Below are 24,914 nucleotides of genomic sequence, written 5' to 3' on the forward strand. Positions count from 1 at the left end.
CAGATGTATACCCAGGAGTGGGATTTCTGGGTCATATGGCAACTCTATTTTTAGTTTTTTAAGGAACCTCTATACTGTTCTCCATGGTGGCTGCACCAATTTACATTCCCGCCAACAGTGTAGGAGGATTTCCTTTTCTCCACACCCCTTCCAGCATTTATCATTTGTAGACTTTTTGATGATGGCCATTCTGACTGGTGTAAGTTTTGATTGTAGTTTTGATTTGCATTTCTTTAGTAATTAGCAGTGTTGAGCATCTTTTCATGTGCCTGTTGGCCATCTGTATGTCTTCTTTGGAAAAATATCTATTTACATCTGCCCATTTTTTGACTGGGTTGTTTGTTTTTTTGATATTGAGCTGTATAAGCTGTTTGTATATTTTGGAAATTAATCCCTTGTTGGTCACATCATTCACAAATATTTTCTCTCATTCCATAGGTTGTCTTTTCGTTTTGTGTATGGTTTCCTTTGCTGTGCAAAAGCTTTTAAGTTTAATTAGGTCCCATTTGTTTATTTTTGCCTTTGTTTCCATTACTCTAGGAGATGAATCCAAAAAAAAATGTTGCTGCAATTTATGTCAGAGTGTTTTGCCTTTGTTTTCTTCTAGGAGTATCCAGTCTTACATTTAGGTCTTTAATCCATTTTGAGTTTGTTTCTGTATATGGTGTTAGAGAATGTTCTAATTTCATTCTTTTACATGTAGCTGTCCAGTTTTCCCAGCACCACTCACTGAAGAGACTGTCTTTTCTCCATTGCATATTCTTGCCTCCTTTGGCATAGCTTAATTGACCATAAGTTCGTGGATTTATTTCTGGGCTTTCTATCCTGTTCCACTGATCTGTGTCTGTTTTTGTGCCAGTACCATACTGTTTTGATTATGGTAGCTTTGTAGTATAGTGTGAAGTCAGGGAGCATGATTCCTCCAGCTCTGTTCTTTCTCAAGATTGTTTTGGCTATTCAGGGTCTTTTGTGTTTCCGTACAAATTTTAAATTTTTTAGTTCCTGTTCTGTGAAAAATGCCATTGGTAATTTGATAGGGATTGCATTGAATCTGTAGATTGCCTTGGGTGGTATGGTCATTTTAACAACATTTAGTCTTCCAATCCAAGAACACAGGATATCTTCCCATCTGTTTTGGTGGTCTTCAGTTTCTTTCATCAGTGTCTTATAGTTTTCAGAGTACAAGTCTTTTGACTCCTTAGGTAGGGTTATTCCTAGGTATTTTATCCTTTTTGATGTGATAGTAAATGGGATTGTTTCCTTAATTTCTCTTTCTGATATTTTGTTGTTAGTGTATAGAAATGCAACAGATTTCTGTATATTAAATTTGTATCCTGCAACTTTACCGAATTCATTGGTGAGCTCTACTAGTTTTCTGTTGGAGTCTTTAGGATTTTCTCTGTATAGTATCATGTCATCTGCAAACAGTGACAGTTTTACTACTTCCTTTCCAATTTGGATCCCTTTTATTTCTTTTTCTTCTCTGATTGCTGTGGCTAAGACTTCCAAAACTATGTTGAATAAAAGTGGCGAGAGTGGGTATCCTTGTCTTGTTCCTGATCTTAGAGGGAATGCTTTCAGCTTTTCACTGTTGAGTATGATGTTACCTGTGGGTTTGTCACATATGGCCTTTATTATGTTGAGGTATGTTCCCTGTATGCCCATTTTCTGGAGAGTTTTTATCATAAATGGATGTGGAATTTTATCAAAAGCTTTTCCTGCATCTATTGAGATGATGATATGGTTTTTATTCTTCAATTTGTTAATGTGGTGAATCACACTGATTCATTTGCAGATACTGAAAAATCCTTCTATCCCTGGGATAAATCCCACTTGATCATGGTGTAATCATGTATTTTAATGTATTGTTGGATTCAGTTTGCTAGTATTTTATTGAGGTTTTCTGCATCTTATTATTTCTATTCTTAATTTGCTCCTTTTTTTCTTGTTTCCTAATGTGGAAGCTTAAATGAATGACTTTAGATCTTTCTTATTTTCTAATATGTGCATTCAGTGCTTTAAATTTCCTTCTAGAAATTGCTTTTGCTGCATCCCACAATGTTATGAGATGTTATGTTTTCAGTTTTATTTAGTTCAAAATATTTTAAAATTTCTCTTAATATTGCTTCTTTGACCCATATGTTGTTTAGAAGTGTGTTGTTTAACTTACAAATATCTTGGGATTTTCCAGCTATCTTTCCATTATTGATTTCTGGTTTAATTCCATTATGGTCTGACATTGTATGATTTTCATTCTTTTAAATTTGTTAGGATATGTCTTATGCCCTCAAATGTGGTCTATTTTGATGAATATCCCATGTGAGCTTGAGAAGAATTTATAATCTATGATTGTTGGATGAATAGTCTAAAGATGTCCATTATGTCCACTTAATTGGTGATTTTGTAGAGTTCCATGTCTTTAGTGATTTTGTGCCTGCTGGATCTGTTTGTTTCTCAGAGGGGTATTGAAGTCTCCAGCTACAATAGTGGGTTCATCTATTTCTCCTTGAAGTTCTGTCAGTTCTTGCTTCATGTATTTTGATGCTGTATTGTTAGCCGTGTATCTGTTGAGGATTGTTACATCATCTTGGGAAGTTGACCCCTTATCATTATGTGATGGCCTTCTGTCTCTGATAACTTTCTTGCTGTAAAGTTGGCTCTGTCTGAGATTAATATAGCTACTCCTGCTTTCTTTTGATTAGTGTTAGCATGGCACATCTTTCTCCATTTGCTTTTAATCTATACGTGTCTTTATATTTAAAGTGGGTTTTTTTTTTTTATACAGCAGGTTCTTATTAGTTATCCATTTTATACATATTAGTGTATATATGTCAATCCCAATCTCCCAATTCATCACAGCACCACCACCCCCACCACCCCCCACCGCTTTCCCCCCTTGGTGTCCATACATTTGTTCTCTGAATCTGTGTCTCAGTTTCTGTCCTTCAAACTGGTTCATCTGTACCATTTTTCTAGGTTCCACATATATGCGTTAATATATGATATTTGTTTTTCTCTTTCTGACTTACTTCACTCTGTATGACAGTCTCTAGATTCATCCACGTCTCTACAAATGACCCAATTTCGTTCCTTTTTGTGGCTGAGTAATATTCCATTGTATATATGTACCACATCTTCTTTATCCATTCGTCTGTCATTGGACACTTAGGTTGCTTCCATGACCTGGCTATTGTAAATAGTGCTGCAATGAACATTGGGGTGCATGTGTCTTTTTGAATTATAGTTTTCTCTGGGTATATGCCCAGTAGTGGGATTGCTGGGTCATCTGGTAATGCTATTTTTAGTTTAGTTTTTTTTTTTTTATATGAGTTTGGTCTTTTTTTTTTTTAATTAATTTATTTATTTATTCATTTATTTATTTTTGGCTGCATTGGGGCTTCGTTGCTGCGCGCAGACTTTCTCTAGTTGCAGCGAGCAGGGGCTACTCTTCGTTTTGGTGCGCAGGCTTCTCACTGAGGTGGCTTCTCTTGTTGCAGAGCATGGGCTCTAGGCACACGGGCTTCAGCAGTTGTAGCTCGCAGGCTCTAGAGCGCAGGCTCAGTAGTTGTGGCTCACGGGCTTAGTTGCTGCGCGGCATGTGGGATCTTCCCGGACCAGGGCTCGAACCCGTGTCCCCTGCATTGGCAGGCGGATTCTTAACCACTGCACCACCAGGGAAGCCCCTATTTTTAGTTTTTTAAGGAACCTCCATACTGTTCTCCATAGTGGCTGGATCAGTTTACATTCCCACCAACAGTGCAAGAGGGTTCCCTTTTCACCACAACCTCTCCAGCATTTGTTGTTTGTAGATTTTCTAGCCCATTCTAGCTGCTGTGAGGTGATACCTCACTGTAGTTTTGATTTGCATTTCTCTAATAATTAGTGATGTTGAGCAGCTTTTCATGTGCTTCTTGGCCATCTGTATGTCTTCTTTGAGAAATGTCTATTTAGGCCTTCTGCCCTTTTTTGGATTGGGTTGTTTGTTTTTTTAATATTGAGCTGCATGAGCTGTTACTGTATTTTGGAGATTAATCCTTTGTCCGTTGATTCATTTACAAATACTTTCTCCTATTCTGAGGGTTGTCTTTTCGTCTTGTTTGTAGTTTCCTTTGCTTGCAAAAGCTTTTAAGTTTCATTAGGTCCCATTTGTTTATTTTTGTTTTTATTTCCATTACTCTAGGAGGTGGATCAAAAAAGATCTTGCTGTGATTTATGTCAGAGGTGTTCTTCCTATGTTTTCCTCTAAGAGTTTTATAGTGTCCGGTCTTACATTTAGGTCTCTAATCCATTTTGAGTTTATTTTTGTGTATGGTGTTAGGGAGTGTTCTAACTTCATTCTTTTACATGTAGCTGTCTAGTTTTCCCAGCGCCACTTATTGAAGAGACTGTCTTTTCTCCATTGTATATCCTTGGCTCCTTTGTCATAGATTAGTTGACCATAGGTGCGTGGGTTTATCTCTGGGCTTTCTATCCTGTTCCATTGATCTATATTTCTGTTTTTGTGCCAGTACCATATTGTCTGGATTACTGTAGCTTTGTAGTATAGTCTGAAGTCAGGGACTCTTATTCCTCCAGCTCCGTTTTTTTCCCTCAAGCCTGCTTTGGCTATTCGGGGTCTTTTGTGTCTCCATACAAATTTTAAGATTTTTTTGTTCTAGTTCTGTAAAAAATGCTATTGGTAATTTGATAGGGATTGCATTGAATCTGTAGATTGCTTTGGGTAGCATAGTCATTTTCACAATATTGATTCTTCCAATCCAAGAACATGGTATATCTCTCCATCTGTTGGTATCATCTTTAATTTCTTTCATCAGTGTCTTATAGTTTTCTGCATACAGGTCTTTCGTCTCCCTAGCTAGGTTTATTCCTAGGTATTTATTCTTTTTGTTGCAATGGTAAATGGGAGTGTTCCCTTAATTTCTCTTTCAGATTTTTCATCATTAGTGTATATAAATGCAAGAGATTTCTGTGCATTAATTTTGTATCCTGCAACTTTACCAAATTCATTGATTAGCTCTAGTAGTTTTCTGGTGGCAGTTTTAGGATTCTGTATGTATAGTATCATATCACCTGCAAACAGTGACAGTTTTACTTCTTCTTTTCCAGTTTGTATTCCTTTTATTTCTTTTTCTTCTCTGATTGCCGTGGCTAAGACTTCCAAAACTATGTTGAATAATAGTGGTGAGAGTGGACATCCTTGTCTTGTTCCTGATCTTAGAGGAAATGCTTTCAGTTTTTCACCTTTGAGAATGATGTTTGCTGTGGGTTTGTCGTATATGGCCTTTATTATGTTGAGGTAGGTCCCCTCTATGCCCACTTTCTGGAGAGTTTTTATCATAAATGGGTGTTGAATTCTGTCAAAAGCTTTTTCTTCATCTATTGAGATGATCAGATAGTTTTTATTCTTCAATTTGTTAATATGGTGTATCACATTGATTGATTTGTGTCTGTTGAAGAATCCTTGCATCCCTGGGGTAAATCCCACTTGATCATGGTGTATGATCCTTTTAATGTGTTGTTGGATTCTGTTTGCTAGTATTTTGTTGAGGATTTTTTGCATCTCTATTCATCAGTGATACTGGTCTGTAATTTTCTTTTTTTGTAGTATCTTTGTCTGGTTTTGGTATCAGGATGATGGTGGTCTCATAGAATGAGTTTGGGAGTGTTCCTTCCTCTGCAGTTTTTTGGATGAATTTGAGAAGGATGGGTGTTAGCTCTTCTCTAAATGTTTGATAGAATTCACCTGTGAAGCCATCTGGTCCTGGACTTTTGTTTGTTGGAAGATTTTTAATCACAGTTTCAATTTCAGTGCTTGTGATTGGTCTGTTTATATTTTCTATTTCTTCCTGGTTCAGTCTTGGAAGGTTATACCTTTCTAAGAATTTGTCCATTTCTTCCAGGTTGTCCATTTTATTGGCATAGAGTTGCTTGTAGTAGTCTCTTAGGATGCTTTGTATTTCTGCGGTGTCTGTTGTAACTTCTCCTTTTTCATTTCTAATTTTATTGATTTGAGTTCTCTCCCTCTTTTTCTTGAGGAGTCTGACTAATGGATAATCAGTTTTGTTTATCTTCTCAAAGAACCAGCTCTTAGTTTTATTGATCTTTGCTATTGTTGTCTTTGTTTCTATTTCATTTACTTCTGCTCTGATCTTTATGATTTCTTTCCTTCTGTTAACTTTGGGTTTTGTTTGTTCTTCTTTCTCTAGTTCCTTTAGGTGTAAGGTTAGATTGTTTATTTGAGATTTTTCTTGTTTCTTGAGGTAGGCTTGTATTGCTATAAACTTCCCTCTTAAAACTGCTTCTGCTGCATCCCATAGGTTTTGGATCATCATGTTTTCATTGTCATTTGTCTCTAGGTATTTTTTTGATTTCCTCTTTGATTTCTTTAGTGATCTCTTGGTTATTTAGTAACATATTGTTTAGCCTCCATGTGTTTGTGTTTTTTACATTTTTTTCCCTGTAATTGATTTCTAATCTCATAGCGTTGTGGTCAGAAAAGTTGCTTGATATGATTTCAATTTTCTTAAATTTACTGAGGCTTGATTTGTGACCCACGATGTGATCTATCCTGGGGAATGTTCCATGCGCACTTGAGAAGAAAGCGTAATCTGCTGTTTTTGGATGGAATGTCCTATAAATATCAATTAAATCTATCTGGTCTATTGTGTCATTTAAAACTTGTGTTTCCTTAGTAATTGTCTGTTTGAATGATCTGTCCATTGGTGTAAGTGAGGTGTTAAAGTCCCCCACTATTATTGTGTTACTGTCAATTTCCTCTTTTATAGCTGTTAGCAGTTGCCTTATGTATTGAGGTGCTCCTATGTTGGGAGCATATATATTTATAATTGTTATATCTTCTTCTTGGATTGATCCCTTGATCATTATGTAGTGTCCTTCCTTGTCTCTTGTAACATTCTTTATTTTAACATCGTTTTATCTGATATGAGTATTGCTACTCCAGCTTTCTTCTAATTTCCATTTGCATGGAATATCTTTTTCCATCCCCTCACTTTCAGTCTTTTTGTGTCCCTAGGCCTGAAGTGGGTCTCTTGTAGACAGCATATATATGAGTCTTGTTTTTGTATCCATTCAGCAAGCCTGTGTCTTTTGGTTGGAGCATTTAATCCATTCACATTTAAGGTAATTATCGATATGTATGTTCCTATTACCATTTTCTTAATTGTTTTGGGTTTCTTTTTGTAGGTCCTTTTCTTCTCTTGTGTTTCCCACTTAGAGAAGTTCCTTTAGCATTTGTTGCAGAGCTGGTTGGTGGTGCTGAATTCTCTTAGCTATTGCTTGTATGTAAAGCTTTTGATTTCTCTGTCGAATCTGAATGAGATCCTTGCTGGGTAGAGTAATCTTGATTGTATGTTCTTCCCTTTCATCACTTTAAATATGTCATGCCACTTCTTCTGGCTTGTAGAGTTTCTGCTGAGAAATCAACTGTTAACCTTATGGGAGTTCCCTTGTATGTTATTTGTCGTTTTTCCCTTGCTGCTTTCAGTAATTTTTCTTTGTCTTTAATTTTTGCCAATTTGATTACTATGTGTCTTGGTGTGTTTCTCCTTGGGTTTATCCTGTATGGGACTCTCTGTGCTTCATGGAATTGGGTGGCTATTTCATTTCCCATGTTAGGGAAGTTTTCGACTATAATCTCTTCAAATATTTTCTCTGGTCCTTTCTCTCTCTCTTCTCCTTCTGGGACCCCTATAATGCGAACATTGTTACGTTTAATGTTGTCCCAGAGGTCTCTTAGGCTGTCTTCATTTCTTTTCATTCTTTTTTCTTTATTCTGTTCCGCAGCAGTGAATTCCACCATTCTATCTTCCAGGTCACTTATCCGTTCTTCTGCCTCAGTTATTCTGCTATTGATTCCTTCTAGTGTATTTTTCATTTCAGTTATTGTATCGTTCACCTTTGTTTGTTTGTTCTTTAATTCTTCTAGGTCTTTGTTAAACATTTCTTGCATCTTCTCGATCCTTGCCGCCATTCTTTTTCCAAGGTCCTGGATCATCTTCGCTATCATTATTCTGAATTCTTTTTCTGGAACGTTGCCTATCTCCAGTTCATTTAGTAATTTTTCTAGGGTTTTATCTTGTTCCTTCATCTGGTACATAGCCGTCTGCCTTTTCATCTTGTCTATCTTTCTGTGAATGTGGTTTTTTTCCACAGGCTGCAGGATTGTAGTTCTTCTTGCTTCTGCTGTCTGCCCTCTGAAGTGGGTTTCTTATAGACAACATATAGTGGGGTCTTATTTTTTGATCCACTCTGATAATCCCTGTCTTTTGATTGGTGTGTTAAGACCACTGACATTCAAAGTGATTATTGATATAGTTGGATTAATATCTACCATATTCGTTACTGTTTTCTATGTGCTGCCCTTGTTCTTTGTCCCCATTTTTGTCTTCCACTCTTTTTCCATCTTTTGTGGTATTAACTGAGCATTTTATATGATTCCATCTTCTTTCGTTTCTTAGCATGTCAGTTATACTCCTTTTTTTTAATTTTACTTTTTTTAGTGGCTGCCCTAGTGTTTGTAATAACACATTGACATCTAATCAAAGTCCACTTTCCAATAACACTTTACCACTTCACAGGTACTATTAGTACCTTATAAGAACAAAATAATATTGATTCCTTCCTCCTGTCCCTTGTATTGTTACTGCAATTCATTTCACTTATACATAAATATACAGAAACATGGGTATATATGCAATGTAATTTAATACATTATTGCTATTATTTTGAACAAACCATTATCTATTAGATCAATTAAGAATAAAAGTTTTTATTTTACCTTCACTTATTCCTTCTCCAGTGTTCTTCCTTTTTTTATGTATATCCAGGTTTCTGAACTATATCTAAAGAACTTCCTTTAACATTTTCCTGCAAGCAGGGCTACTAGCAAAAAAAAAACTTCCCTCAATTTTTGTTTGTCTGAGAAAATCTTTATTTCTCCTTCACCTTTAAAGGATTACATCACAGAGTACAGAATTCTGGGTTGGTGGATTTTTTCTCTCAACACTTTAAATATTTCACTCCACTTTTTTCTTGCTTACATGGTTTCGGAGAAGTTAGGTGTGATTCTTGTCTTTGCTCCTTTATAGGTAAGGTGTTATTTTTCTCCGGCATCTTTTAATTTTTTTCATTTTTCTGTAGTTTGATATGCCTAGGTGTAGTTTGGTTTTTGTATTTATTCTGCTTGGTGTTCTCGGAGCTCCCTGGATCTGTGGTTTGGTGTCTGACATTAATTTGGGAAAATTCTCAGTTGTCGTTTTTTAACATATTTCTTCTGTTCCTTTCTCTTTTTCTTCTTCTGGTATTCCCATTATACATATGTTATACCATTTGTAGCTCTCTCACAGTTTTTGGATATTTTATTCCATCTTTTCTGGTTTTTTCACTCTTTGCTTTTCAGTTTTGGAGGTTCCTAGAGAACAGTTCTTGGATATTCTGTTCTTTTTTTCCAGTCTTTTTACTCTTTGCTCTTCAGTTTTGGAGGTTTCTAGTGCAGTATCCTCAAGCTCAGAGTTTATTTCCTCAGTCATATCCAGTCTACCAACAAACCCATCAGAGGCATTCTTTACTTCTGTTACAGTGGTTTTTTATCTCTAGCATTTCTTTTTGATTTTTTCTTAAAATTTCCATCTCTTTGCTTACATTGCCCATCTGTTCTTGCATGCTGTCTACTGTATCCATTAGAGCCTTTAGCATCCTAATCATAGTTGTTATAAATTCCCAGTTTGTTAATTCCAACATACCTGTAATAAATGGGTCTGGTTCTGATGCTTGCTGTGTCTTTTTAAACTGTTTTTTGCCTTATAATATATCTTGTAATTTTGTCTTAATACCCAGACAGGATATACTGTGTAAAAGGAACAACTATAAATAGGTCTTTATTAATATGGTGGTAAGATGTGGGAGGAGGGGACGCATTCTATACAACTATGATTAGGTCTTAGTCTTTTAGTGAGCCTGTGCCTCTGAACTGTGACCTTCACAAGTGCTTCTTAGTGTCCCACCCACCAACCTATTAGTCAAGGTGGCTACAGTGGACTGAAGTTGGGTATTTGCCTTTTCCCAGGTCAGTTAGGCTCTTATAAAACCTCTGCAGGTTAAGCTCTGGTTAAATAGTTCCTCCTGTAGGTAGACCTTGTTAAGAAGAACAGTATGCTTTGGTGTATTTCAAAATGCCTTTGACCCCTCTCCCTGCATGAAGCATGAGGAGAGTTTTCTGTGATACTCACTTTGAGAACCTGGTAGAGCTCCAGGAGGTAAAACTCAGAAGAGTGTGGTCCCCTTCCCCATCCCCCATGATTGAGTCCCCCTGGAGTTCTATCTCCCAGGTTTGTCCACACTACAAACCTAGCAGTTTGTCAGTTACAGTTCAGTTTTCTCTACCCCAGCACTGGTCCCCACAGAGGTTTTTGCTTATAGATTTGTGCTCCATTAAGTTGTGACTCTCTGTATTTGCCTGTCTGTCTCTCTGATTTTAAGGGCATTGGTTTTCCCTGTCACTTCACTTCTCCTTTGGATCTAAGAAGAATTGTTGATTTTTCTGTTTGTTCAACTTTTACTTGTTGTTAGGACAGAGTGGCACCTTCCAAGCCTCTTACATGCTACCTCAGAAACGAGAAGTCCTCCAGTTATTCTAATTTAATATAAGGAGTTTGTATCAGGCTCTAAAGTAATGATTCAAAAGAATTGGTTGAATGTTTATATAACATGAGCATTTCTTGCCTGAATTTTGATAAACCCTTCAGTGGTAGGTGGTGTGGGTTGGTGTCTTGGATTTAATATTTATTGTGACAAGCATAGCCTGTAGACTGGCATTTGGGAATAAGATAAATCAGGCTCTCTCTCCTCTGGGTCTTACCTAGAACATTTTTCTGTCCTGCTACGCATTCCCCTCCCATCCCCAACTCGGGCCTCAGCTGAGGGTCTTTTCCTTCAAGAAGCTTCCTTGATCACCACCACCCACCTCTACTATCCTCTTATATGGTCCCATTACACTCTATTCTCACTTTGTAATTCCCATTACTTTTGTCATTTCTCATTCAATATGTCTCCCCCACTAGACTGTTCAACATATGAAGGGTAGGAACCACTTCTGTGATCACTGCTGTGATCACTACTGCACCTCACAGCCTATGTTATTAAATAAATGAATGAATGAATGAATGAATGAATGAATGACAGTAGCTTCATACAGAAATATACCTTCTCAGGTGGCTACCTCAGTGATTGATATTAACTACTGTGTCCTGATAGTTCTGTGTCATAATTTTATTATTCACTGTCTTCCAAAAATTCTTGAATATCTTAATTATAATTTATTTACTCTTCTAAATTGGTGTCTTGACCATGGGTAAACAGCTGTTGCTATTCGTGTTCTTATTCCTCATGTTGTATTTTTTGATGTGGCAAAGGCCATTGAGGCAGTATTTTCTTTTAATTTTTATTGTATCATTGTTGACAACTTTGAAAATAAGAAATACAATTGAGCAACATTGCCACCCAACCACGATTGTTAAAAAATTATTTTATACTACTATAAACTTTTCAGTAACAGAATATTGGAACTTAAAATGTTTAGATGCCACAAAACAATTTAACAGTGTTGTTTTAGACGACTTGGATTTTTTTTTTCTGGCAAACAATTCAGTTGGCTCCATAGATAACAGAAGTTTTTACTCCTGGCAGAAAACAGTAATGAGAAGCCCAGAAATGCTCCCATTGGGAGCTGTGAACTAACATCAGAGTAACCCTTTGCTTTGTTGCATTGCTTATGATTGAATTATTAAGGTCACTAATTTATTTTTCTTAACAATTGCTGCTGACGGTTATCTGGTGAAATGATAAGTGTGTGGTCTAAACCTAATTTTTCAGAGCTGAGAATACCCCAGCTCCTGCTGTCATGGTGAACACATGTTAGCATTTCTCGTTGTCCGGAGGAAACTAAGGTACTTGCAAGTCAAATGCATTCATTCATTCGATGATTGTTTATTGAGCACCTACTTATGTGCCGTGCATTGGGTTGCACCCTGGACATACAGAGATAAATAAAATAGCAACTTCCTGCCTTCTGGAGAGCTTTGGGTCAAACAAGAAAAATGAGAATTAACTGTTGTTTTACTAAACTGCCCCCCCAAAATGGAGATTTTGATTACTAACTCCTGCCAGTTTGGCACTGTTTATACATATACTTATATGTGTTTGCAGCTTGGAACAATTCGGACATCTGTGTTTTGTTTACAGTATAGGTAGCTGAAGAAAAGTTTAATATTATTGCCATTAAATTATTATTACCATAGATGTATTTAAGTACATACAATATCATGGAAAGAATAGTTTAAACATAGAAATGGCACACTTTTAGTTAGACTCATGTAAAGTTGCTAAAAATGACATTCACAAAAAACTTTTCTCTAAAATGCAATGCTACTTGTATCAACCACATAATTATTTTTCTCAGCAACAACAAGAAATTAACACATCTCTCATATAATTTGATTGCAATGACTTGGGCAATTAGAAATGGTAATTTTTAATAATTAAATTTTAATTTAGAGATGTTTATATTCAGAATCCTGAAATAACTTATAAGAAGAATATGATACAGACTTAGAGAAAAACATGCATAAAATGACACGTTCCTCAAGATTTATAGGCTCCAGTTACTTGGAATAGAATGGGAGTTAATGCTATGTCTTATTCCTATTCTGCCAGCCAGAGAAGACCTCTTATTTAGAGGGCAGGGCTCCCTCCACTGTCTTAAATCAAGGCTCTGCTGTCTGACAAACTGCCCTCCATGATTTTCACTGGATATTTATAACATGGGGAAGTACACAAAAAAGGAAAATGTTTAATGAAGAGCTTTGCACGTTACAATGCTATACATCATATGGTTCAATTTAGATTCTCTGAAATATCAGTTAGAATGAAATTATCAAAAAGGGGAAAGTCACATGGCATTGGTACAAACAAGATGTGCCTATTTGTATTTATGTTTGCTAATGAATTTCAGCCATGATCCCCACTTTGATTTTAAGAGTCTCAGACCACCATTCGGTTTTATTCATTGTAATTAAATCTCTTGCCCACACGCAGACACAAGGGCAGCAAGAAAAGGGGAGCATATTTTATCTTTTCAAAAGCTATTACGTAGCTTTGATATGAAGCTCCAGAGGTCCAAAGATTTATAGTATTAAAGCAAAACAGTGTGTCTCTCAGGGCACTGTCACCTCCTTCAGCAAATGGAGGCGCCGAGAGAGGGCTTGGACTCTGAATCCAGTGACCCCACGGAGGGCAGGGCTGAATCTGTGCTTACGGGAGCAGTGGAATTTGAGGCAACTTGGTATAGTCTCCGATGTTGCTACCGGAAGAGAGGTAGAAAAAGGCCAGATAAAAGCACAACTGGTTTCACAGTAACTTGGGAGTGAGTTGGGGCAGAGAGGAGGGCTAATTCAGCTGTCTTGTGGAACAGCATTTATACGTGAAATGCAGAGATGTACATACCTTCCCAACCCCAGCCAACCGAGTGTTCCAATAAATAGAACACTTAGGCTAACTTAATTAGTAAGGACTAGGGAAAGACTGTTGCTTTCGGTTACTCTCCAACCTCCCTCACCTTTTCCTTCCAGCAAAGCCAAGCCAGTAGCTGTAGAACCTCTGCCCTCTGTGCCCTCTTCATCCTTGTGGAGTGGAAAAGAGCTTTTGGGAAACCACCAGGCCCTTGGTAACCAGGGCGGCTCCTGTGGCCCACAAATCATCCAAAATGCAGAGAGTCTACCCTACACTTAGTTAATTGGGAGTTAACGGTAGTTTGGGACAGGGTGAATGTATGCTCCAAATCTTTTCCTTGTCCTTCTTCTACTGGATTTAACCCAAATTCGCCAACTCCAGACAGACCTAGGCAGGCCACATTATTTGCTTGGCCCTAAATCAGACACTGAGCACAGCCTTAGTAAGACTTCAGCATGAACAAATGGTACGTCTTTCCCTTGAAGGTTCTAAAGGTGCATACTTTTGCCACAGAACCTTTCAGCCAAGTTTATCTTAATTATTTTGCTATTTCATCCATTTATCAAAATTATAATTTGGGGCACTCAGGGATATTAGGTGATTCTCTAACGGAGAGCTAATCACATAGCAGAAGAGGCAGAAGTAGAACTAAAAGCTCATGATGGCTGCCTTGTTCTAACTACTCAGCTGTCCTGTTTTGGACGTCATGAAGTCCCTCCCTTCGCCCAGTCTCTTCACTTTTGTTCTGCTCCCAAGGGTACTTTATCTGGAAAAATGAATTTTTCCCCTACATCTGTTTTCCCCATTAAGGTCAGAGGAGCTGAACACACAGCTTTGGGCAGAATGAGAACCATCCTGGGTTCTCCCCACATGCCCATGGATGTGTCTCTCTTTCCCTCTGGGCAATGGTTTTTTCATCTGTTAAATTAGGAATTGGGCTAGAGGAGTTCACAAAGATACTTTCCAATTCCAAAATTTTATTGTTCCTTGATTTTAGATGTAAGCAAAAGATTTGTTCAACTTGGTTTAGTAGGCTTAATTTCCAAATCCCTTTGCCATTATGGAATTAAACGTGGTGTGGCGGTCTGAAGGACTGTGCTGCCTAACAGCAGCATCCCAGCATCTGGGAAGGAGAAAAACAATGACTAGTGTACAGATGACCCACAAGTAAGAAGTGTGAGAGATAACAGGTAACCCGTCTGCTGTCTGCGTAAAAGGCATGGTCCAAAAACCTAATTTCTGTTTCTTCTGTATTAAATTAAATGCTAAGATTAGGATTTCCATTATGAAATATTGTTTACTGTATAATCATGACAGACTCTGAGAGGGTTCCATTTATTGACCAAACCATTTTGGGGTCCTGTTAATGGTGTACTCACCTATTCCACCACCATTCTCAGCCCTCACCAGCATCCAGGTCACTGGGATTGCTTCTCAAACATTCCAAACTCGAACTCCACTCAGACCAATTGACTTTAAAGAAGTGAAGCCAGAGTATCTGTTATTTTTGTAAAGCTCCCCAAGTTATTTGGATGCACAATGTTTTTTTTAATATACTATTCTTTAAATTAGTCTGGAAAATAAGCTCCAGTTGAGCGGGCCTCCAAACTGAAGATGATTTAGATTCAGGTCCCATCTTTGCACTCTGAAGGATTGTGCCAGACTAATCTAGTTAATTTTAATTTACTTTAAGTGATCTTTAGCAAGAATTGAGTTTATTAGGACTAGGAGAATATGTATATCTATAGTAATCTGGATGGAATAAATTAGGCCAGATTTCAGGGGTTTTTTTGTTTTCTTTTTTTTAATGTAAGACAGTGTGGTATAATGAAAAGAATACCGGCCCTGGGTTTTGAATCCTAAATCTACTCATCACCCACTAGACATGTCACTTTAAAAAGGAGAATAACAAGACCTTTTTTTTTTGCTAGTTGTGGTAAGGCTAAATTAGATATGGACATGGAAGTATTGTACTGCATAAACCATTTTTTTTAAAGTGTAGTATTTTTTAATATTTGCCCCCCTGCTTTAAGAAATATACAATCTCATGCCCTTTTAAGTGTTATTTGAAATTAAATATTATGATTAAAAGTAAAAGAGAAAACAAAAAGGCTACCTTGTTTTTTTCTTTCCCACCCTTGAAAATGACCTCTCAATGCATTTTACTGCTGGTGGTTAAACCATTAGCATTAAATTGGAAGCTTTAGTGACTGCAGGGACTGTGTTACTTATCCTTGTGTCGTTTGCACCTCCAAGCACAAGTGGTGGTGCAAGCAAGCACCACCAAGCACCAAGCTGGAACTCTAAATAAAGAGTTGCTAAAATCCAATTCTGCAAATTTATAGGAATTCAGATAATAGAACCAAAATCTTTTGTCTTAGGCCTTTGAGGAATGAAGTATTTGTAAGTGAATTTGGGGCCTGCTATAATGAAATTTTACCCCTTTTTTTCCAGCTTTATTGAGGGATAATTGAAATATATAAGGTTATATAATATATAAGGTTTGGTTTATTTAAAATCTTCCCTTTTTAAAAAAATTTTTATTGGCGTATAGTTGATTTACAATTTTGTGTTAGTTTCAGGTGTACAGCAAAGTGGTTCAGTTATACATATACATATATCCACTCTTTTTTTTTTTAAGATTCTTTTCTCATATAGGCCATTACAGTGTAGTATTGAGTAGAGTTACCTGTGCTATACAGCACGTTCTTATTAGTTATCTATTTTAGTAGCAGTGTGTATATATGTGTGTATATGCCAGTCCCAGTCTCCCAATTTATCCCTCCCTCCGCTTATCCCCTGGTAACCATAAGTTTGTTTTCTACATCCATGACTCTATTACTGTTTTGTAAATAAGTTCATTTGTACCCTTTTTTTTTAGATTCCACATATAAGCAATATCATATGATATTTGTCTTTCTGTGTCTGACTTACTTCACTCAGTATACAATCGCTAGGTCCATCCATGTTGCTGCAAATGGCATTATTTTCTTCTTTTTTATGGCTGAGCAATCTTCCATTGTATATATGTACCACATCTTCTTTATCCATTCCTCTGTTGATGGACATTTAGGCTGCTTCCATGTCCTGGCTATTGTAAATAGTGCTGCAATGAACACTGGGGTGTATGTATCTTTTTGCATTATGGTTTTCTCCAGGTGTATGCCCAGGAGCAGGATTGCTGGGTCATATGGTAGTTCTATTTTTAGTTTTTTAAGGAGCCTCCATACTGTTCTCCATAGTGGCTGTACCAATTTACATTCCTACCAACAGTGTAGGAGGGTTCCCTTTTCTCCACACCCTCTCCAGCATTTATTGTTTATAGATTTTTTTGGTGATGGTCATTCTGACCAGTGTGAGATGATACCACATTGTAGTTTTATTTTGCATTTCTCTAGTAATTATTGATGTTGAGCATCTTTTCATGTGCTTTTTGGCTATGTGCATGTCTTCTTTGGAGAAATGTCTATTTAGATCTTCCGCCCATTTTTTGATTGGGTTGTTTGGGGTTTTTTTTATATTGAGCTGCATGAGCTGTTTTGTATATTATGGAGATTAATCCCTTGTCAGTTGCTTCGTTTGCAAATATTTTCTCCCATACTGAGGGTTGTCTTTTTGTTTTGTTCATGGTTTCCTTTGCTGTGCAAAAGCTTCTAAGTTTAATTAGGTCCCATTTGTTTATTTTTGTTTTTATTTTCATTACTCTAAGAGGTGGATCAAAAAAGATCTTGCTGCGATTTATGTCAAAGAGTGTTCTGCCTATGTTTTCCTCTAAGAGTTTTATAGTGTCCAGCCTTACAATTAGGTCTTTAATCCGTTTTGAATTTATTTTTGTGTATGGTGTTAGGGAGTGTTCTAATTTCATTCTTTTACATGTAGCTGTCCAGTTTTCCCAGCACCACTTATTGAAGAGACTGTCTTTTCACCATTGTATATTCTTGCCTCCTTTGTCATAGGTTAGGTGACCATAGGTGCGTAAAATCTTCGTTTTTTCTTAATGTAGGCATTTATCACTATAAGCTTGCCTCTTAGAACTGCTTTTGCTGCATCTTTTTGTTTCATCTTGAAGAACTCCCGTTAGCATTTCTTCTAAGGCAGGTCTAGTGGTGATAAATTCCCTCAGCTTCTGTTTGTCTGGGAAAGTCTTTATCTCTACCCGGGAACTACTTTCCTGGGTAAAGTGTTCTGGATTGGCAGGTTTTTTTCTTTGAGCACTTTGAATATATCATCCCTTTCTCTCCTGGCCTGCAAGGTTTCTTCTGAGAAATCTGCTGATAACCTTATCTGGGTTTGCTTGTATGTGATGGCTCTTTTTAAACTCTTGCTGCTTTCAAAATTCTCTTTTTGTCAGTGATTTTTAAGAGTTTGACTATAATATGTCTCAGTGAATAGCTCTTTGGGCTAAATCTATATGGGAATTCCTGAGCTTCATGTTTCTGGATGGTCATATCTCTCCCCAGATATCAGAACTTATTTCTTTACATGAGTTTTCTGACCCTTTCTCTCTCTTCTCCTTCTAGGACTCCCATAAATCAAATACAGTCATCCCTCAGTATCTGTGGGGGATTAGTTCCAGGACTCACCATGGATACCAAAATTTGCAGATGTTCAAGTCTCTTATATAAAATGACATAGTTTTTGCATGTGGCCTCTGTAAATCCTCCCATATATACTTTAAATCATCTCTAGTTTACTTATAATAACTAATTCAATGTAAATGCTATGTAAATAGTTGTAAATACAATGTAAATGCTATGTAAATAGTTGCCGGCTCACAGCAAATTCAAGTTTTGCTTTTTGGAACTTTCTGGAATTTTTTTTCCAGATATTTTTGGTTGGTTGAATCTGCAGATGTGGAATCCGTAGATACAGAGGGCTGACTGCATTATTTCACTTAATGGTGTCCCCTAATTTACACAGAATTTTTTCACCCTTTTTTCATTCTTATTGCTTTTCTCCTCTTAATGGATAATATCAAGAAATCTGTCTTCAAGTTTGCACATTCTTTCTTCTGCTTGATTCTGTTTTTGAAGCTCTCTCTTGCATTTTAGTTCCAAAATTTTTGTTTAGTTCTTTTTTATGATTTCTGTCTCTTTGTTGCATTTCTCATTTTGTTCATGCATTGTTTTCTTGAGTTCATTGAGTTGTCTGTCAGTTCTCTTAATCTCACTGTGCTTTCTTAAAATAATTATTTTGAATTCTTTTTCAGGTAACTCACAGATATCCATTTCTTTATGGTCAGTTACTGGAAAATTATTGAGTTCCTTTGGTGGTGATATGTTTCCTTGCTTTTCCACGTTTCTAGTAGCTTTGCATCGATGTTTGCACATTTGAGGGAGCAGTCAACTCTTCCAGCCTTTTCAGACTGACTCTGGAGGGGAAAGACTTTCACCTGAAGGTGTCTGTGAGGGCTCTGGCAGGATGGGGTTCAGCAGCTCTGATTCTGGGGAAAGCACAGTGGCATAATCTCTGTGCAGCTCCATCAGCTGAGGTCAACTTGGGCAAAGACTGCAGGGGCCCAGACTGCAGAGGTCCTGCAAGTGGCAGTGACATCTAGGGCTGTTGGGGTCCTCGATGGCAGAGGCTGCTGCTGGGGTCTTTCTTTTTTGCGTGTGAATGGAAGTTCTAGCCAAGGGGATCCATTTTGGTACAAGGTTTAGTGAGCTGGCACTCAGTGGCAGTGGAGCCGGTGTTCTAGGATCAGGCACATGTGGAACTACCTTGGTCCTGGGGCACAGGTACACTTGCAGTGATGGCAGTGCCCGTGTCTGAGGTGCAGGCTTGTGTATATCTTCCAAGGACCCAGGGTCTGAGTCCTTGGGGCTCACCACAGTGATTTGGGCCCCAGGGTGGGGAGATACAGCAGTGGCACCAGCTGTGGGGTGACAGGGTACAGTAGTGGCTTGGGCTCAGGGTGCAGCAACAGCACATCCTGGGGATGGTGGGTCAGAGTCGTAACTCTGGCCCCATGGGACAGGGTGTGGAGCAGCAACAGCTCCGCCTCAGTGATGCCAAAATTGATCAGGAAATGTAGTAGTAAGAATAAAATACAGGTCTGAACTGAGGGGCGTGGTTTTATCTATAATTAAAGCCTTACTAATTAGGCTAATGGCATAAATAACACACACATACAATCATATTCAAACTGCAGGCTATGTTTTAGAGCATATTTATCTTCTTTTGCTAAAGATAAATATTAACCTTTTGCTTTTTAATATTAATTGGCATTCCTTAAAATGTGTAATTTATGATGAACCATAAAAAAGCAGAAGTAAACCAGTTTGGGATTTAAATGTTTTCTCTAGCTTGTTCATTGTCCATATGATTTTTTTTAAGCCATATTTTAAAAGTACACCCTTAATTAGTTCATTTCCCCACCAGTGCCCAGTGCAGCAACTAGAATCTATGTCTGTTTATCCAGGTAGATTGAGATTCCAGTAAAAGGTCATAATTTGGAGCTGAATGAATAAAAGAATGTCAAAAATGGGGAGCTAGCTTGATACTCAATTTTAAAAAAAAAAGCCTAAGAACTACAATTGGTCCTTTAAAATATATATATATATATCATCTTTGCTGGTAACTTTGGGAGATGCTAAAATATCTGAGCTGTTCAGTGCATTTACATAGGAGCCAACAGTAGTTGAGAACAGAGCTCTATTAAGTAAGAAGTAAAGCTTAAGTGGTATATAGCAGTAAGAGCTGGTTTGGGGGGGGGGGGCGAGGTCTGTGTTATTGATTAATTTATACTTTTCAGTAGTTGGGGAGGTCCTGGCTTTTTCTGGTCAAGGTCTGGGTTTTACTAACTAAGGATGTCTGTGAATCATTCATAGGATCTGACAGTAGAGAGTGAGTGGGATACAGAGTGTTTCATGAGAATGTGGCCTCTGGAAGGCCCTCACACCAAGAATGTTTAAATTTAGTTTCAGCATTCGCAACACAAATAGAGAGAAATTTACAGTTGACACAAAGATGAGTTGTCTTCATCCATCTTCCTTTCAAGTTGCTCACTCTGGAAGGGATGCCAAATTTGGGACATTCCCATAGTTACCCTACACAGACAGACAACATACATCCTTTATACATCAAAAGGAAAAAGCAGTGACTCAGGGTGGAGGACCCTAGGGGATTGGTTTGCTGAAATTGCTCTTCACTAATTACACATGCTCGTTTGTTTCTTCTTTATTTTAGAATTAGAACAGGAAGAACTTATTCCAGAAATCTGGGTCAGCTCTAAACTTTGGTTTTCTCATTAAACTTGGCTACTTGAGTGTCTATGTTATTACATAAGCCTGTCATCTTTTACTTGTTTGCAAACAATAGTAATCAATTATCTGTGAAGGTGGCTTGATTTTTGAAAAGTGACCTTTTCAGTACTGGAGCGAACCATTTCATATCGCCCACCCTGGAAAGATTTAATGTGGTAATTTCTCAGGTGAGCTCAGCCAAGACTCAGTCTTCTCCCGAGCCAAGACTGCTTTTTCAAGGAAGGCTCACCTCAACCGTTTACCTTTAAGAGGAACCCAGCTTTATTCCCAGGTCCATTTATCTCCATGTAAACCATCCCTGTGCTTTCAATATTATGTTATGTTAAAGGTTGTCACTGTGGTTGTAAACTGTAAAATATCAAGGTTAAGAAGCTGAAAGTATTACTTTGGCGTGAGCCTCTCGAAGGCGGCTGTGGCGGAAGGGGCTGTTTCAAGGCCTGAGGCTCCCCTGCCTGTAGTTGTGGGAAGACACCTTATCCGTTCCTGCAACTTATTTGTGGCTCTCCAAGGAGCTCACTTAACCACTGTTCTCCGGTGCACAATCTTAGGAGCTAGAGCTGGAATTTTCTAGCCTTTGTTAGAATGTTTGCTTCAATCTGAAAGTGCCCTGTGGCACAAAAAGTCCAATGGTAGGATGGAGCTCCCAGAGATCCCTGAGAAAGGAAACTTGGAATCTGCCACTGTTTTCTCATCCTTGATATGCTGATCTGGAGTGAACTGTGTAACAGCATAACCCACCGATGAAATTTCAGCCAGGGCGCCAAAGCCTGACAACCATAGTAAATCCTGTGTAAGCAGGAGATTTGGAGGGAAGGTTTTGAAGTTAATTGAATTTTATGATTAACAGAAAGTTATCTGGAAAACCATTTTTGTTTCACCTCATATTGGTAGAAGTCTTTCTAAAAAGCTTGGGTCCACTTTCCTTTTTTTTTTTTTGTATAATTAAAAATAATCATGTTTTTAGAATTAAACTCTCAGCACCTTCATAACATTATCTTAACCATAAAAGCTTATTCTATATTTCCTATAATATGGCTACTGAAGGTAAATTTATTGGACCGAAAGTTTACAGACTCCAGAACAGCCCAGAGTTACTAGCTTAAAGGAAAAAAAAAAATCCCTGATGTGAGATTTTGTCATTTTTTCCATTTTTCTGAAAACAGATTATAGAAAAATTCCATTTAATTGAGGGTTATGAATTCTCTGAACGTTGCTGTTCCTAGTTTAAATAATGAAAACTATGGTGGTGAAAAGGGGTATTTTATTCCTAAATCCCGGATTTTAATTCTGCTTCACTCTGGGTCTCATTGTGAGTATCAGGACGAGTCACAGAGGCCCTGTATGGCCCAACTCTTCCAACTCTGAAATGCAGAATATATCTCTTGGGGTGAGAAATCACGCCATTTTACTTTCTTTACTGGAATATATTGCATTATTGCAATTAGTAGCTTTTCCCATTTTTCTTTTATGGGAGTATTTTTATCCCATCATGCATATCCATTTATACATCTATATGTACATGAATGTATATAAAATTATGTAGGATTCAAGTTTTCCGTAATGTCTATAATGTACAGAACTCCTTAGAGATCACCATATTTGTGGTGGGGGGGGGGCTCTGTTAGTATCTGTTCCCATAGCTTTTCGCTGAGACTGTAAATTATGCCTGGGAAGGATATAATGAGTCAGTAATTTACAGACTATTAAGAGACTTAGTTAGAAGTGATTCTTGGGCATGTCCAATAGAGAGCACATGTTTATAAAGGACAAACAGATTCAACACAACATGTCTTTGGCCTAACCAAGCCCAATCAATTAACAGAATGGGATGTCTTATTTTAGGTATCTCCCACTCCCCCAAAATAGAATCACTAACCACTTGTTAACCACACTGACTTTTTAACAGAGTGGCTGCTAAAGCTTTGCCACCAGAAATGTTCAGATTAAGCACCCTATTAGATTGTAGCCAGCAGAGTCTACAAAACAGGAAGAAAGTTCTGTTTGCTCTTTTGCTTCCTTTCCTGGTTTGACTTGATGTGATAATTCACTGCAGATTTCTTTTGCTTTGACAGAGTGCCTACCGCAGGAATGGGATGGCTTTTCTGGCCTGCTGATGTGACTGTGAGTGCGACAACAGGAAAGGCAATGTTATATTAAGGTGATTTCTGTTCCCCTCCTTGGGCAAAATAAAATACAAGTTTACCTTCTCCGCATCCTTGGGAGTGGGTTGGTTTGTTGTGACTATCAACTGGCTGACTCCAGCCCTTTTCCAGCCCCCTCAACACTTAGTCTTGTTTACTGGATGGGCCATTTAGCCAATTAATGGCAGGATGTTTGGGATGGTGTGTAGGTGGGCAAGCATGCACATCACACAATTTTGAAATTGTGATTTGGAATAGATGTACTGCTCTCAGCCCACATAACTTACAAGCGGTGACTTTTTTTTCTCAGTGTTTAGTCTGTGTTTTATTTGATGCATTTTGTAATCCAGGTTTCGGACAAAGGAAACAAAAGAACAGTCAGTCTTCCCCTTGCACTGTCCCACCAACTCTACCTTCTGACATTTGATGTCTAGATCTACATGTATTTTACAGACAAATGTCCATCTTATAAACTCACACTAATCAAAGACCTAATTGGCCTGATGAACTGTCTGTTCCCATCTTCTCTTCCCTTCACCCCACGTGTAGTATATATGTCATTTTCATGGCTTCTTCCCAACTTTCTGAGTATCTGCCTATCGTGTGTTTTTCCCCTCGTAGACCCTCTTCCCCATCTTCATTTTTCTCCTTCCCCTGTCCCTCCGATCCCCAGGCCCAGCCCTCACACACACGCTGTACCCATTTAGAAGCAAAGCGGTTAGAATCAATGGATGGGGAGCCAAGTGATCTGCTTTCTCCCTCCAAAGCGCTAACACCTAGACTGAAATGTGGGCTGGGCAGTTTCTTGCTGGTAGCAGCTGAGTTATCCTTCTGGCATCTATACTTTCTCCAGTAAACAAGGAACAGTAACGAAGCAAACCAAAATATAGCAGTTATATACAGTTCTTGATTGAACTCGAATTGCAAAGAAGGAAGTTGTTTCTTTCATTCTTTATGAGTTTTGTATAATTTTACTTTTATCGTGGTTTCTACACACACTGAGATAGGCTTTGTAAAGAATTAATAAAAACAGAAATGAGAAGCATGAAAGATTTTCCTCCTGTGACCAAATCATAGTGAGGCTCAGTTAATGTGATTGTGCCATATTATTCACATTTGTTAACTATCACTTACCTGTTCTATGTTAGTCCTTCTGGAAAAAATCTTCATGTCAAGAACAAAAAAATGCAGATATATAATATCAAAAAATTGCCAAAGGGTTTTGATGTTCCATCTGTGCTTGGTGAAATGTATGATTAAACTTTTCTTTTTATCATCATTCTTATTTTTCTTGGCGTCCCTAATCATGGAAAATTATAAGCTTGCAGTAAACATCCTAACTTTTAAAACGACAGCATTTATTGTATTTGGTTTCTATGCCAGGCTTATAGATGTATAAAATTTTCAGGAGCCGATTTTTCACATCAAAATTCTTCCTCTCCCACATTATACATTTTAAAGTATGCACAAGGCAGAAAATATAGGGTTTAGATTTTTTTCCCTTCATTTTATTCTACCTGATCTCCTTATAGTCCCAGAGAAGGAAGACTCAACGTACATTTCTCTCAGAAATATGACAGGTCTGTGTTTTTGTTGGTCTGGCGTATGTTTGTCTATCTTGAACAGTCTGACAGGTAATTATTTATAAAATCTGGTTTTGCCCAGTAAGTCCATATAATAACCTTTCACTTTTCATCATAAGCCAGCGAGCTGAATTTAGAATAAAACAAGGTCATTTATGTCTGTCCCGAACCAGCCTAGATGTCCCCGTAATGGCTCAATATTAATATTTGTAATTCTATTTTTTTCTTTTCTACACTTAGGTTCTTTTTCTGACTCTTTCCACAACACTAAATTTGAAGTGAAATAAAATTTCCTTAAGCAGTGAGTATAGGGGGGAAAAAAACTTATAAAGGGAAAGTTTCAGAAAATGTGACTTAAATAAATTTCTTTAAAGATTAAATTGCTATGTAGAATCATAAAC

The 24,914-nt window shown here is 37.6% G+C and overlaps 1 protein-coding gene across 5 annotated transcripts in view; it reads left to right on the plus strand.

Moving 5' to 3' along the window:
• Positions 1–24,914, plus strand: part of SUPT3H (SPT3 homolog, SAGA and STAGA complex component) — a 447,882-nt gene that overhangs the window by 398,095 nt on the left and 24,873 nt on the right. For 3 of the 5 annotated variants that reach the window (XM_061195028.1, XM_061195025.1, XM_061195029.1), the window contains one exon: positions 22,862–24,167. In XM_061195028.1, coding sequence (XP_061051011.1) covers positions 22,862–22,903 — 42 coding nt within the window. In that variant the 3' untranslated portion in view covers positions 22,904–24,167. Of the gene's footprint in view, positions 1–22,861; positions 24,168–24,914 lie in introns of those variants that run through there. The other 2 variants (XM_061195027.1, XM_061195026.1) reach the window with 1 other exon arrangement.

This window comes from Eubalaena glacialis, chromosome 7, assembly GCF_028564815.1.
Source record: "Eubalaena glacialis isolate mEubGla1 chromosome 7, mEubGla1.1.hap2.+ XY, whole genome shotgun sequence".
NCBI lineage: Eukaryota > Metazoa > Chordata > Mammalia > Artiodactyla > Balaenidae > Eubalaena > Eubalaena glacialis.